This window comes from Alexandromys fortis, unplaced genomic scaffold, assembly GCF_014885135.2.
Source record: "Alexandromys fortis isolate MF-2015 unplaced genomic scaffold, M_Fortis_MF-2015_v1.1 scaffold_101, whole genome shotgun sequence".
Taxonomy (NCBI): domain Eukaryota; kingdom Metazoa; phylum Chordata; class Mammalia; order Rodentia; family Cricetidae; genus Alexandromys; species Alexandromys fortis.
The window spans coordinates 4,353,275-4,369,584 of NW_026067983.1; the positions used below are offsets into that span (position 1 = coordinate 4,353,275).

Below are 16,310 nucleotides of genomic sequence, written 5' to 3' on the forward strand. Positions count from 1 at the left end.
TTTTCCAAAAAGATGTGTTTTAATGGTGAAAACAGCATTCAGTACATATTTTTATGATATTAAACACATCCTATCAAATATGTAAAGTTTAACTGATAGGAGTACAGTTCGCTTTATCATGAAGGGCTTAAGACTTCAGTTTCTAAGAAGGCTGAAGAAGCTTGTCTCAGAAAAGGACACTTGGGAGTGGATGGCATCCGAGCAGGGACATAAACCATCCTGCAAACAGAATGTCCAGAAGGATAACACGCAGGAGCACTGGAGCGCCCTCTAGTGTAGGAAGTCAAGTTTGAGAGTGAGAATTTCCTCAGAAATTCCCCTAGATGTTATTATAGTCTTTTACTTCTAGGTCTTATGAAAAGCAAAATGAGCTGGGAGGTGGTGGCACACATCTTTAATCCAAGCACTCAGGAGGCAGGGGCAGGTGGATCTCTGTGAGTTCAAGGCCAGCCTGGTTTAAGAGCGAGTTCCAAGACAGGCCCCAAAGCTACAGAGAAACCCTGTCTCAAAAACAAAAAACAAACAAACAAACAAACAAAAAAACAATAAAACTGATCCAAAAACAAACGTTTGGTTCAAGCCGTTTCAATATAGTAACACACACAATTCCTTTAAGAAAAAAAAGCAAAGAAGAGGAAGAGGAGGAAAAAGAAAACCAAAGAACAAGGAGAAGAGGAGGAGGAAGGGGAGCTCATACTAGTCATTTAAAACACCATCCATTTGGCAGCGGCTTATCTTCTAAAACCAAACAACAAAAAGTAAACAAATCCCCAGTACAAACTGCCCCACACAGCGAGAAGATCAGCTGGCTTTATGAAACTCGGTTTACCACCTGCTGGAGTCCCAGCCCAAGAACCAGCCCGTGAATGTGGGCGGCTCATGGCCCTGCTTGATGATGACAATCGGTGTTCTCTTATCCCTTCCAGAAGGGTCTGTCTCAAGGTATGTTTTGGCTAAAAAGAGTTGAAAAGACAAAAGTTCAGTTAGTTTCAGTTCAATTGGAACAAATATACAATGAAAATTCTTTCATACAAGTAAAGGGTTACATTCTTCTTGTCCCCAAGTAGTCTACTACAAACAATTTCCTAATACAAACAGTGTTTCTCTCATCGGCTATAAAGAGTACATTATAAAGTCTCATTTCGACTGAAAGAATTCCAAAATTTATGAGATTATCCTTATGGGTATCCTTATCGTTCAGTAAATAGAAAACTGTGTTTAAAAGGACACCAAAGCTTTTCAGAAATAATCATATTCTAAATTTCAGAAAAAATTACTCTAAGCTGGGTAGTGGTGGTACATGCTTTTAACCCCAGCACTTGGGAGGCAGAGACAAGCAGATCTCTGTGGGTTTGAAGTCAGCCTGGTCTACAGAGTGAGTTCCAGGACATGCTCCAAAAGCTACAGAGAAACCCTGTCTCAAATAACTAATACATACACACACATATATACATGCATTCTAAATTAGGCAACAAAACATTTTTTTGTATCATGAAATTTTTCTCACTTTAAAAGATACTATTACTCAAGTTCTGACAGACAACTGGAGCTCTCCGATTTGATATGTACTTTTGGAAGACAAGCTGAGACGGGCTAGGGACAGGCAGCCCGGCTATGATAACCACGCTGGGTTACTGCTACAGTTGTACCAGGACAGCTTACCAGACTTCATTGATTCCTTTTTCTCAACTTCATTGGCATCTTTGCCAATCCAAATGAAGATCTGAAAGACAGAAGGAAAGCCTGTGCTGTACAGGGGGTGCTGACTTGGCGCTTTGCCCACACTGCCCCCTTTACCTTGAGAGCCCCACACGGGAAGGGGGGACCTGAGGAAGCTCATTGCTTCCTCAAGGCTCCATCTCACCAGGAGACCCTTGCATTTGCATTCAGCGTCTCTGACTACAGTTATATTTGAACGTGTTTGCACAAGCTATTCTAGTTACAAAGTGGGCTTGCTTGCTTTCACAAGATCAACAGCTTCTTGACAACAGGCCGAAGCCCTTGGCCTAAAGCTGTACAGGTGGGTGCTGTAGAATTCTTCTCGGAGTGAGAAATCACCAAACTCTATGACATTCATCTTGAGTGCAGTCTAGGTCCCCAGGCCCACTTATTATTTGAATTACCATTCCTCAAAGCAAGTGCTGTCCACTCTCAATCATAAGGACAGCCTCTCATTGTGAGCAAAACATACCTGTTCCCACGCATCGAGCAACATGACGTCGTCTTCTGCTAAGTCATCCTGCGTGAATTCTCCAGGAACTTCTTCAATCTGAAATGTTTGGGGAATTTCATGACCAAACAATACAGCAAGAAAGTTTCTGATACACAGGAGACAAATGCTCTCTTGTACTTTTGGTGACAGGGAAACACTTGATTAGTCACATTTTCCTCAGTTGAGGGGAACAGATTTATCTATGTAATCAAGTATCACATATTGATGGTACAGTCTGGTCTGGGTAGCGCCTAATATAAATACAGCATTAGAACCCCTTTAGGATGGACAAGAACAGTTCATGTGAGCATAGTTCCTCTTTAGGATGGACAAGAACAGTTCATGTGAGCACAGCTCCTCTTTAGGATGGACAAGAACAGTTCATGTGAGCACAGCCCTCCTGTACTTGCAGTTCCCATGACAAAGGCTCCACAGATTTTGTTGCCTGCCTAGTCTCAATACATTTGATATAATTGTCTGTGTATGGAGTTACCTTTTATAAGTTATAGTTAAAGAGTCAGTAATTAATTTAATCAATTAACAAATTTAATAAGGCAGTATAATATATATGGAAATTTTCATTGTTTTTAGTTCTAATGGAATACATTTTGCTTTTTAAAAAATGATTAAATGATAAAGTTACTGCAGTATCAATGTGAATAAACACGTTAATCTGTGGTTCAGTGTCTTAGAGAATTCTGCAATTCTCCCTAATTATTAGGAAAATTTGACAGTTTAGGTTTTGGTCCCCAATTCCATGTACCTTCCATCTGAGCAGTGAGTCACATGCATGGAACTGACCTTGGCCTCTCCCAGTCCATATTAACAAATGTGACTCAGCAGTACTTTCCCGTGCTGCTGACTATCACGGGAAAACAGTGTAGAGAAGCTAACCAGGTAGCCTTACCCTCTAATGTGTTTGTTGTGCCCTGAGGAGATTCTGAAATCCTTAAGATAACACAAAAAAGCAAAAGCAAAACAAACCAAAAGCAACCTAACATGTTTAGAGAGGAATTAATTGCTTTATATTGTGGGGCGATGTGTGGGAGGAGGGGGAGGGAAATGGGAAACGGAGAGGAGGCAGAAAAAAATTTTTTTTTAAAAACAACTAAAATAAATAAATGAATAAATTTTCCAAGAAAAAAAAGATTATTAATAATTTTTTTTTGATTTTTCGAGACAGGGTTTCTCTGTAGCTTTGGAGCCTGTCCTGGAACTAGCTCTTGTAGACCAGGCTGGTCTCGAACTCCGCCTGCCTCTGCCTCCCGAGTGCTGGGATTAAAGGCGTGCGCCACCACCGCCCGGCTGATTATTAATAATTTTGTGTGTGTGTGTGTGTGTGTGTGTGTCAGGGGTGTGTGTACATATGGCCCTAGGAAGTCAAAAGAGAGTGTCTTGGATTCTCTGGAGCTGGAGTCACGTGTGGTGGGATCTAACTGAGGAGAGTTCTGGGACTGAACTTGGGTCCTCTACAAGTGCAGTCTGTGCTTTCAACCACTGAGCCACCTCTCCGGTCCCTTACTGTCTTCTTATAGAATATTTATCAATCATTTAATCATTAAAAAAAAAACTTAAGTCAGAAGAACAATATTAGGGCACCCACATTTGTAAAAGAAATGTTGCTAAAGCTTAAATCATACATCAAATCACATACAACAATAGTGGAAGACTTCAATACCCCACTAACACCAGTGAACAGGTCTGTCAGAGAAATGAGGAAAGTGACGGATGTTATGACTCAAACTGATCTAACAGAAATCTGCAGAAGGTTTTTTACCCAACCACAATACACCATCTCAATACTTAAAGGAGGTGAGTGGCTATAGCCTAGAGTGAATTTCACAACCCAATATAAAGTCATGTACTGTTATGGACTGCATGTTTGTGGTTAGCATCAGGAGGCAGAGGCTGATGGGAGGTAATTAGGTTTAGTTGAGGTCACGAGGATAGGCCCAGTGACAGGAGCAGTGTACTAAGAAGAGACAGATTCAGCTTACCGGGCCACGTGATAATGCAGGAGGGCCCTCCCAGGCAACAGATATGCTGGTGCCTTGGCTTGGACCTCCCAGGCCAATAAACACCCCAATCTACCACACTTGTGTTAAAACAGCTTACACTAAGACTTTGTGGTGCACAATTTCCTCCCAGATGAAACACTCCACCTGGGAGGGAAGCTCATTAGCACTCAGGGAGTAATGTTCTAAAGGGAGGTGAAACCGTCCGTCTTGCATTGAGCTCATGAAGTAAAACACTGAACAACTTCAGGAAGTACCTAAAACTGATTAAACACACAGGTGTCTTCCTCCCAGAACATGCCTAGGTAGCAAGGACTGCTGAGAGACAAGACCAGGTAAGAAGCGCGGAAGAGACTTTCTCCAGCCCACTGAGCTGCCCACAAGCCCTGCCGTGTGCTCCAGGTTTCCAGCTTTCATGAGCTGTCGTCCATGCAGGAGTTGGCGCTGATGCCGTAGCTCTCTTTGAGTCACTTCTGCTCCTATAAGTATGACTAGTAAAACTCAGTGGCTCACCAAATTGGACTTGTGGTTTCCTTCCTTTGGACTGTCACTGGTTCCCTATCTGGGGTGAGGAGACATTTGTTCCTGTCTCCCTAGGATAGTGCCACACAACAGACGTCCCTAGTCTTCTAGGTTTACTTTTGATTGCCTGGATTTCAAAGGACTATAAAACAAAGCATTTCCATGGATGTCAGTTCATTTTCAGGGGACCACAAAGCTCTCTGTGACTTTTTTCATTCAGTCAACCTGGAGAAAACTTCTATTCCTCTATGAAACTACCTGGAAATCTTATACTTGGTCCCCCAGGAAAGTATCTAATTTCTAAATGAGCAGACCCAGTCACCCACAGTTCACAAAGAAACACCAAAGGCTGATACGGGAACAAAGTACCTATTTTTAAGGGCATTTTGTTATCTATTACTTTACAGTTTTCTAGATGTTTCTGTATTGGTCATATCATTGGGCCTTAAGCTATCCTGCACAGAGTGAAGACTGTCAACCACAGTTGACAGAGAAGCTCACCTAGGACTCACAAGGGTCACAACGGGAAGTTCTGGGAGCCAGCACAGAAGACCTAACGCTAGGCTCTGTCTATTTAAGACACTTACAATGAATCTCCCAGTCTTGTTGGAGCAGCCGTACAGCCGAGGTGGATGGTCTTCAGCCCGGGTTTCCAGCAATGGTGAGGTCTGGTAGTCTCCTCTCCCTCCAAGAGCATTCCAGAACTCCTCTGTGGAATGCACAATGAATGAGTCAATGCATATTCAGGAGCACGTGCTTGGTATGATTTTACCTGAATGGCAATATTGTCTCACCCTAATGTAATTATACCAGATGCCATCAACACGTTTGCAATTAAAGGAGGCGTCCTTGCACAACTCTAATGATACAAAAAATGACTACTTATTGACTGAGGTCAATTAAGCACACTGAATAAGAAAGTGGCGACCCTAACCCACTGCGCACACCTGGTTCTTCGCCTTCCTGAATCCTTGCGGTTTTGCACTTGAGAACATCAGTCACATACTCCGCTCCTTTCTCCTCCTCCTGACTAGCCCCTTTTCCGATCCAGGTGAAGCCATTGTTTTGTGGCAGTTTCAGGACAAAAACATCGTTGGAATTCAATGAGTTTGCATCAACGTCAACCTAGAGCATGAGAGAAAAGTAACACAAGGATTCAAATGAACTACGGAGGCTATCAGGAGATTCTGCCTAAACCCAGGGAATCAGTTCAGGACAGAGGTGCATTACATGCCTGGAACACTGGAGGAAGGACACCTTGGTCCTGGTCACATGATGCTCAGCTGCTTTCAGACAGTAGAGCAAAGTTTAAAAATTTGGCAGAGTGTGGTATCCCAAGCTTCTAATCCCAGCACGCAAGAGGCATAAGCAGGCAGAAATCTGTGAATTCAAGGCCAGCCTGGAATGCACAGACATCCCAGAGCAGCAAAGCTTACATAGACAGACTCTGCCTCAAAATTAATTAATTAAAAATAAATAAATAAAACAGTCAAGTCATCAGTCAGGAATTGAGGGTTTTGGTCAAACATGATAGTTCTCACCTATAATTCCAGCACTCTAGGGTGAAGCAAAAGAATCATGAAAAGTCTAGCCTAAGCTACACAGAAGACTCCATCTCAAAAGCAAGGCAAGAGGGCAGAGAGTCAGTTGAGTGGTTAAGCACACACACTGCTCTTTTGGAGGACTTGAGATGGATCACCAGCACTTACAATGGGCAGCTCCCAACTGGTATAATCCAGCTCCAGGATATCCAACACCTTCTTCTGGTTACCAATCATGGTAGGCAAACATGGCAGACAAACCTAGTAGATTTTCACATAGACACACACACAAACTAAAGATTTAAAAACAACCCAACTGAGGACTTGACAAAGTAATGAAAAATAATATTCAGAGATACCACAGGGGGCATGATACATGTGACACCTGAACAGAGGGTGCAACATCAAATGCTAAGCAAAGAAAAGCTGGTCCCTTTCCTCCCCACTGAAGAGAGGGACCCCCAAGCCCATAAAACAGGGAGGGCAAAGCAATGGCTTCAGGAGCACTACAGTAGTTTTCTGACTCAGAAAAATGCTGGCTCAAATTATAGGTCTGTGTAGGGGATGAAAAGCAGCCCTAGCGCACACCTTCACTTTAAGCAGAAGCTGAAGACAATGCCTCAGGTCTCCCAAGAGCAATTTGGATTCCTGTGCCCACAGATGAGGGAGCTCAGATGGGTTAGACACTGGCCAGTGGATGTGGCCCATGGAAACATCAGACAGGGCCAAGACCCCTGCAGTCTCTGGCCTGGCCATGATCACCAGCATTCCAGGATGGGCTTGGATCTACGACTCTGTGGCTTGGTGACATTGTGACTACGTCTGTGAGACCTGGTCTGAACACACAGTCACATAACTAGGCGGGATTCTCTAAGTCCTGTGGAGCTGAGTGCCATATGACTCCCAGGGAGACCAGGAACAAGCAAGCAGTCATCCAGACTGAGACAGAGCAAACCAGGAGGGATGAGGGAAGCAGGAGAGTGGACAACAGAGACTACAGCCAGGAGCATGTCAAGAAGGCTGGGGTGAGACACTGGGCAGATGTTGCTGCTCGGCCCACCTCATGGAACCGTCCAGATCAACTCCTCTGCTGCAGGAGAGATGGATCTTGCCAGTTTGTGACAACCTGACCTAGAGAGAAAATCTAGAGGAGAAATGGCTGTTGGAATTTAAAAGACAAGCTCTGGGGATTGGCAGCATTCTGGCAAGCATAATTGTCCTCTTTCAGCAGGAACGAGGCCTCCTGGACCCAGCTGAAGGAAATCATCATCAGGTGAGTTGGTGGAGAATGCTAGCCACCAGGTCTAGATTTCCTTTCTGTATGTTTCCTTTTGAATGCAGACGAAACAGCCAGAAATACGAAGAAAGGTGACAAGCAGCCAGTGCCCAAAGTGGTGTGAGCCTGGGGAAGAACTCTTTCCTGTTTAGGAAGCATCAGCTTTCCAGGAGACAAGACAGAGGTCACATAAAATCATTGTGACTGATATATGGGCAGAACTGGAGGGGTAAAGGCAGATTCGGGATGCTGCAAGAAGGCGGGGGGGGGGGAATTGTTGAATTCAGTTGATGACGTCTCCTAAAGAAACACCAACTACGGAAGAGACCATGAGTCTTACAGTGTAACATAGTAAGATGCTAATCTAATCCGCATCATTTCAATGATAGTATTTTGTGCTGCCAAAGCAAGCTCAAGTGGAACAGTATGATTTGGCTCTCCCATCTATAAATTAAACGAGTGTCCATGGAGAAAATAAATCCACTGTCAATAGAATGGATTTAAAAAAAAATAGTTATGATTGAACACATGAGAATCTGAGCCCAGAATCCTGTAAGTGAGATCAATATGGAGGCCAAATTTAAATGATTGACCACTTAGGATCACCTTGACCTGGAACCCTTAAGTGCCTAGAGGGCAGGCAGAGTAAACCCCAGGAGAACCGCTCTGGAGGGGTGGCTAGGTTTCAGAGGAACGTTCAGGAGCCTCACGGACACAGCCACATCATCAGAGAACTATGTACAAGGAGGAGACGGTTGGAAGAAAAGGAGCCTGTGGCTGAAGCCATCACAATGAGAGAAAGCAGGACCAGCTTCTCAGACTATGACAGCTGTGGGGGAGGGACCACAGCGGGAGGGGCTGCCTTGGTGGAAGGTGGGAGCACCATAATAAGAAGAGAAATGAGGGGGGCCTGAGTGAGCAAGAACACTGTCCTGCCTTCCCCATCCAGGGGTCCTTTAGTGAATGGAGCCAGAGAGGAATCAGTTTCCACTGCAGAGGGTTGGTGGAGGCAGTCCTCAGAGGACAGCCAGAGATGAGGCAGGAGGAGTCTCAGAGAGGCTGCAGTAGACTGAGGAAAGATGGGCTGGATTTTCAGAGCTCACTGAGTGACTCGTGAAAAGTGAAAGGGTTTAGAGACAGCTCCAGATCTGGGGAGACACGGAGCCGTGGAGCCATGGGAGAAAGCTGGATTTCAACGGTGGCTCAAATTCAGACTGTGATGGATTACTCCAGTGTGGCCAGATTTTCTTGTTCAAAGGGCTTCCTCCTAGATATCCCCAGGTTTCGTGGCCATCTGACCATGCCTCATGATCCTCCTACCCCAAGATGGAGCTGTAGCTGCTTCCTGCCCCTTGCTGCCACAGTTTTCCTGCCTGTGATATTCTCACGCTGCTGACGTAAAAGGCATTTGTTTGCCAGTGTGTAGAGGCCAGGCATGTTGGCAAGTGCACACACGGTGCGCATTCACAGAGCATGTAGCCTTACCTCCACAATTCTGGTGATAGATGCCAGGTTCCTCCGGACTTGAAAGAGCCGAGTAGGGGGAGCCGGCACCTGCCCCTCTTTCTTGGACGTCCCATTCTTATAAATAATGAGCGGTTTGTCTTTGAATAAACTCAGCAGGTGAGCGGGCTCTTTGCCTTGAGAGACGCGGACCTGAGTGCACAGGGCAGGGGAGCAGAAATATAATGAAGAGCCTCCAGAAGCTAGGCAAATGGGAACTTAGGGGCATCCCCAACTATAGGTTCCCGGGAAACACTGAAAATAACTGATGTCATGGGTTCAACAAGCCCACATCCAAATGGGTGAGCAGCTACTTATGAAGCATCTTCTGGTGTGGTTGCTCAGTTTGGAAAGTGCAGGACGGAGCACTGAAACCTACAAATATGTCACATAACCTTCAAACACCGGCAATCGCCAGCGTGAGGAAGGGGCACTGGCTGCCGTCCCTGCTTTCCTCCAGAGAGGACTAGAGAGGGCAAACGGTGGATTAAATTGTGTAATAACTGCATAAATATTGCCAAGATACTCTACCAAAAATGCTTGCAAGAGCAAGGCCGACCTCCACCTATTCTAGAATCATCACTGTGAAGTTGTGCCATCTAGTGTGAGTCAATAAGAAATTAGCATTTCGTCAGCCGTAGGATTCAGCGGGCTCGTTCCTGGAAGCTTGTGAGTTGTATGGCATCTTCTGTACTGAGAAATCTCGAAGCACGATGTGTGGTGCAAACATTTTGATTCATTTGTGAGGAACAGCTGTAAGCTCAGCTACACAACAGAGGTGATATCCTACCCGACTATAAATACTGTATATTCCCGTGATGAAATACTTGGTTAAGAATGGAGCTGCATGCATCTAAAGAATCCAGCAATCTTGTTAATCAGTTTTTTATAAACATGGTTGGTGTGCCCCTTTACGCACGAGTCAACTTGTTTGTGTGTCTATTAACTCAGACCAAGATGGAAAGAAATCAGCTAAAGACCAAGTTCAGCCTCCACGTCAGCATCTTATGCCTTAAGGCATCTGAATCGTCTCTCTGCTTAATTATGGCACTTGAAAAATCAAACCACGTATTTATAAAGGTTTGAAAAACAAAACACTAAACAAAAGCCCTTTTTTGTTTTTTGAGACAGAGTTTTTCTGTGTATCCCTTTACCCATCATAGAGAAAACTCAAAACAAAACCACCTTTTATGGCACAGAGAACCTGAGTTCGCCTGACATCAGACACGAGGTAGCTAAGCTGCCACATCCTTGTGACGAGAACACTTCACGATGCTGAATCAGAACCATCAAAATCAGGCCAATGGGAACTGTCTAGAAGATGTTTTTCCCAGCTCATGCAAACAAATGGCATCCCCCCACAAACCCACTAGAGAATACAGCCAGGTGGTAAGGTAAGCAACAGGGCTATAGAGAGAAAGGAAATAGAAGAGACACAGAGAGAGAGATGTCCAGCTAAAACAAGCATGTGCAGATGGCAAGAGAAGACAGACACACTGCGGGTAGAGAGGAAGGGACGAGAGCATGCATTCTTCTCCTTGCCTTTTTCAGGACCTAGAGGTTGCCTGGGTTCTTTCCTGGGTCCCTCTTTCCCCTAAAGCCAGCAATTCTCCGAAGAGTCTCCATCAGCCTGCATCCTTCTCACACTGCTTGTCTCAGCAGTTGACTCCTAAGGACCCTGATGAGTGCTTTGCCTCATGCAGTAATCCCGGGTCATCTCCCTAACTTGAGGCCAGATGTGGAGTGATTATGAATCCGTCTTCGATTTTAATTCTCCTTTGCTTTGTAACATAACATCTTCACAGGGTCTCAGGATTAGGATGTGCACATACAAACACATAATTCTGTCTATTATTACTGTTCGTTCATAACTGGAAATGTCAAGTGATTTTAACATATGGGGGAGTCTCTATGCTTTCTTCTTGGTCTCTGAAATTATTAGTTTGTTGATGTCTTTATTTTGCCTTTGGTGAATCTGAGATCATTAGTGCATTATTTACTATTTGAATTTCAAAATAAAAAGAAATCAACATAAAAGTTTCAAAATCCCTTAGAATGTGGGAACTGAGCCTCCCTTAGGAAGTGGGCTAGGAAACTCTGGCATCGTATGAGATGGAAGGTAAAGTACACCAACCTGCACAGCCTGTCCTCCCAGGGACCGATCCAACTGCACAGTCAGGAATGCAGACATGGTCAGCTCATCTCGTGTAGCTTTTGCTCCTTGCCTAGAGGAACGTAAGCAAACCACACTGGCTTGTGGTTAACTTCCAACACCCTCTTACATTCTTACACCACTCCAAAAAGAGACCTAAGGTACTGTAAAATATCGAAATGAAGCATATGGTGCAGATCATGACGAGAACAATTAAAGCTACTGGCGTATTGTTACCTACTAATCCTGGATTGCCCTGTGGACGTCTAGAGATATGTGCAGTGGGTACTTACATATCCATTTGAAAGAAACATGGCCTTAGCCCCTTGTATGACTTTACTGAGTCATCATGTCTGCCTAACCCCTGTTATTTTGGGAAATCATCCCCGTGGTCCACATGATCTGAGTACTAGCTGCCTGCTGTAGTCAGGGGTGCTCTGGAAACACCCACCATGTGTAGATGATCTGGCCTCTGGGGTAAGTGTAGAGGATAATGTAGCAGTCGCCGCCAAAGAACTCGCCGTGGGACTGCGGGTCGATCTGCGCTCTCCCGCTGCTCTCCACGCGCCAGATCTGAAAAAGAGGGATGAAACAGAGGCTGTTGGAAGCTTACTGACCCAAAATACCATTCATAAACTATAAATAGCTCCCACTTCAGACTCGGTATCAAGCAATGCTTAAGTTATTTTTCTAACCAGTTTATAATCAAGTGAAAACAAGGTTAATGAATTTGACAACTTCTTGACTTTGAAAATCTGTTTCTTGTGCTTCCTCCTCAATTTTTAGCCAGTTCTGAGAATTTTGTTGTTGATGGTTTTGCTTTTAAATCGTGGTGCCATTCTGCTTTGAGACAGGATTTCCCTATATGTCCCAGGCTGATTTTGAACCCATGATTCTTCTGTCTTAGCCTGGTAAGTGCTAAGATTATGGGCATGTGCCACCATGTCCAGTAGTTCTGAGACTGTTTGTCTCTCTCTCTCTCTCTCTCTCTCTCTCTCTCTCTCTGTGTGTGTGTGTGTGTGTGAGAGAGAGAGAGAGAGAGAGAACACATGTGTATCTTTAAATTCATGAAAATAATATGATACTACTACAATAAAAACTGCAGTGCAGTTCAGAAATGGGCTTCAACTTTAGAGTAAAATATGTCTCCATCATTTGTGAGTGTCCAGTGGACAAGAGGCCACATTGTGCACCTGCATAGGGCACAATTCCTCCCACACGAGTGCCGGAAAGGAGCAGGGCAGTACTGGCTTTGGAATGTGGAGTAAGCAATTGGAAAGAACAGGGCAGGGAATCTAGGGACCAGCATCCCTGAGCCATCCCTCTAGAGAGCAGAGGGATCAGCAACACAGCCTCACCAACCCCAAGAGCCTACACAGAGCCTCCAGGGTGTAGCATCCCCAGTGTGGCCTAAGAGGCCTTCCCAGAGAAGCTGTGGCAGAGCTGAGACTTCTCTGTAGGCGCAGTGGGTGCTGGGAGCTTCGTCCATTCAAGGGCATTCTAGCCAAGCTGCCTGTGCCAAACTCCAGAGAGGACACCCAGGCAGGAGAGGTTGCAACCAGGAAGTTGATTTCCTTTGGTGGTGGCATCAGAACATCTATGATCTTTTCATTTCCCACTCCCAACACCTGTGCAGCTTAGTGTCATACTTCAGTTCTCTGAAAGGACGAAAACTTAATCCCTAAATTTATCAGCATATCTCGTTCAAGCATTGTGATGAGACCTGGGCATGCAGATATGAAGGCGCTAACTCATGTCCTCAAGAAGCTGAGAAGGGGCCAGGAGAAATCTGTTAGGAAATAGCAGTTCCATGGCACTTATGAGACAAATTCTGTGGAAAGTATCTTCTCCAAGCACCGAGAAAGGCCTTGGAGGCGGAGCTGTTGTTGGATGGAGTTGCTAGGAAACAGTAGTTCATGGAGGAGTGGGATGCTTCAGATGAGGATGACCAAGACTAGCATGAGGAGGCCAAGGCTCAAATCCTGACGGTCCCAGAAAGGAGAAAGGCCTTCAGTAAAGCCAGGGGGCCATGAAGATATTTTAGAGGAGAGATGTATCATCCAGTGATCATTGAGTTGGATCCCTGGAGAGTGGACTGAGTTTGAAGAGATTTGATCTTAAAACAGCTGAGAATTTTAGCAACTAAAATGTTGATCAATACAATCAAGTCGAGTGCTCAGAAGAGATCTGCTTGTAGCTCATTTTGTTTCATGAATGCTTCCAACAGGTAGAGGGAGAAAAAACGGCTGGTGCATTCTGAGTCCAACCTTGTACAACCCCAGACATGGACTTTCTGGTAGAAAAAGCTGTCGCCCCCACCACCACCTTAACGTCAGTGTACACCTGCGCAAACGCAACTGGCATCCAGCAATAGTTCTCTGGCTGTGGCTCCCACCGCTCCGTGTAGTCTTGGACCACCTGCCTTACTAAGTAAAATTCACCCTTTACAAAATGTTCAAAGATTGCCAAAGCTATGTTCTCCCTCCCAGACACTGCCATAAAGAGGCCTAAAAAAAAAAAACACACACACACACACAAACAGAAAGAGACAGACAGACGTGAAAATACCTCCACCGGCCTGATAAAAACACAAACAGAAAGAGACAGACAGACGCGAAAATACCTCCACCGTGCCAGAGCCGTCGTCCACCATGTTGTGCTGGGCTGCCATCTGCGGGGAACTGTGCAGTTTGGATGCATCGAATGGAATTTGCTGTACGTGAGCCACTCTCTCTGTGACGTAGACCTTCCCAAAGCCATCGCTCTGGTCCCTATCTTTCCAGTCCTTAAAGAACTGTTTGAAAATTGGCGTTTCTCCGCCCTCGGGAAGAACCTGAATCTGCAATTCAAAATAATAGTCAAGAAAAAATAAGAGACAGAGAAAAATATCTACGGCAGGAGAAAGAAGGAAGCAATGAAAATACCGTCCTTGTTTCTATGACTACACTCGTAACCCTGTAAGTCTGTGCAACTATAGTCACCCAACCTAGGGTTTTCTCACGACCAGCCGCTGAACCTGAGTGACAGACGAGAGGAAGGTTACCCGTGTTCCACCGCACAAATGTTTGTTCACGTTAGGTTCTCAAAGAGTTGGCCAGGAAGAAATGATCTCACTGTATGATTTGTACCAGGGTAAATATGGAGAAAGGGAGTAGCTAGCTAGTGGACATCTGAGCTGATCTGGAGGAAACCAAACCTGATGAGGTGTGACCCAAGTCCTCACAATGGTCTAAGGAACGGCTAATGGTCTTTATGGAAGTTATTGTTATTATTTTTTCTTGAGACAGAGTTTCATGCAACTCAAGTTGGTCTCAAACTCTCTCTGTTGCTGAGAATGGTCTTGAAAGTGATCTCCATGCCCGCACCTCCGGAGGGCTGGGATGACAGGTGTGCGCCACCACACAGCCAGTGTCAGGCAGCAATGGAACTGGAGTCCAGGCTGTCACACGCTGGGCATGCGCTCTCCCAACCACATCTCCTGCTCTGGGTAGCCCTACCATCTGATCACCACTGTCTGCATAATACTCCTCACAAAAGGACCACTGGGGACATGACACAAGGCAACACATGCTCAAGTGGAGAAGGACTACAGACATACACACACAGACACACACACACACGCACGCACACACACAGACACGCACACACAGACACGCACACACGCACGCACACGCAGACATACATGCACATACTCACATGCACACACGGGCACACACGCATGCACACTTATGCACACACACTACTTTGAAACAAACTTTCCACGAGCTTTGTGGCAACTACATGCCTCTCAAGTTTTAAAGGGTTTTCTGGTGATTTCTTCCCACACATACTTGAGTATTGGTAGAATAATTCATTTTCTGTAGAAACTCCTCGGCTGTCTTCATTGCAGTCTTCCTCTCCTGCGGGTTAGCATTTTTACCTAACATAAAAATAAATAAATAAATAAAGAAAGAAAGAAAGAAAGAAAGAAAGAAAGAAAGAAAGAAAGAGAGAGATATAATTACAGATGGGGACTACACTACCCTGTACATGGCCATACCACCCCGAACACGCCCAATCTCATCTGACCTCAGAATCCAAGCAGGGCCAGGCTTGTTTCTCCTCAGATGGGAATACACTACATGATTAAGAAATACTTACATACCAAAAATACACGTAGTTATCATTTAATTTATATATATAGCAATGGGAGAATGGTGACATTCCCTGGTGCATTAAATACATTTAATATCACAGTAATTGATGGTGTACTCAACTTCTGTTACTTGAATGCTTTCCTTAGCTCCCTAACCTTTGGTGAATAGTTCCGAAAGTTTGACCCTGGCTGCATCTTTGGTGAGATATTTACAAACTCTATCTCCAGAGGGAGCCTGTTCTTTAAACTCAGGATATTTCCACCACCCCCCCCCCCCCGGAAGAAGAGCGTCCGTGTGAGCACAAAATACAGCAAGCAGAGCAGGGTATCTCTTACCTTTCCACACAAAAATTTGTTTGGCGGTACCGTGGTCTAAGATGAAGCATTCTTCGGAAAGCAGCATTGCCATGGAGAAGGGATTTTCTTCAGCCACCAGGGTCACTTTCATGGATCCACTCGCGTCGGAAACCTACCAGAAAAACCAAATGATCTCTTTTTGGGAGGAAACAGACGTTCTAAATCTGCTGTGGTGATAGCTACCCACTCTGTGGGTGCAGTGAGCATGGACTGCGCATTTTGAGAACATGAGCCTTATGATATATATATATATATTATATACATATATATATTCTCAAGACAAAGAGACAGAGCATCCCTGTGCCCAGCTGTATCCCAAACACTTTTGTAAAAAAATTCTTAGAGGCAGAAGAACTACTAACAGAAAGTTAAACTTTAACACTGTCTAAAACATCGAAAACCTTGTTGATAATCATACTGTGTGAGGGCTCTCACAATGCTAGTGTATACTAAGTTCCCTGAGCCCTTTTTTCCATGATCATTTATTTTAAATTTTGGAACAAACTTTCCAAGAGGTGATGATGCTACACTCATTGCGGCCCACACAAAGCTGAGCATAAACTCGCTTAGGCTTCTGTCACTGGGTCCCTAGCAGGC

The 16,310-nt window shown here is 44.8% G+C and overlaps 1 protein-coding gene across 1 annotated transcript in view; it reads right to left on the reverse strand.

Moving 5' to 3' along the window:
- Scin (scinderin) overlaps positions 1-16,310 on the reverse strand; it is a 57,465-nt gene continuing 41,155 nt past the window's right edge. The window contains exons 6-16 of the mRNA XM_050158717.1: positions 15,693-15,825; positions 15,052-15,140; positions 13,845-14,060; positions 11,673-11,794; positions 11,204-11,294; positions 9,052-9,222; positions 5,697-5,874; positions 5,337-5,458; positions 2,192-2,269; positions 1,663-1,723; positions 1-953 (exon numbers count right to left, since the gene is read on the reverse strand). Coding sequence (XP_050014674.1) covers positions 826-953; positions 1,663-1,723; positions 2,192-2,269; positions 5,337-5,458; positions 5,697-5,874; positions 9,052-9,222; positions 11,204-11,294; positions 11,673-11,794; positions 13,845-14,060; positions 15,052-15,140; positions 15,693-15,825 — 1,389 coding nt within the window. The 3' untranslated portion in view covers positions 1-825. The remainder of the gene's footprint in view (positions 954-1,662; positions 1,724-2,191; positions 2,270-5,336; positions 5,459-5,696; positions 5,875-9,051; positions 9,223-11,203; positions 11,295-11,672; positions 11,795-13,844; positions 14,061-15,051; positions 15,141-15,692; positions 15,826-16,310) is intronic.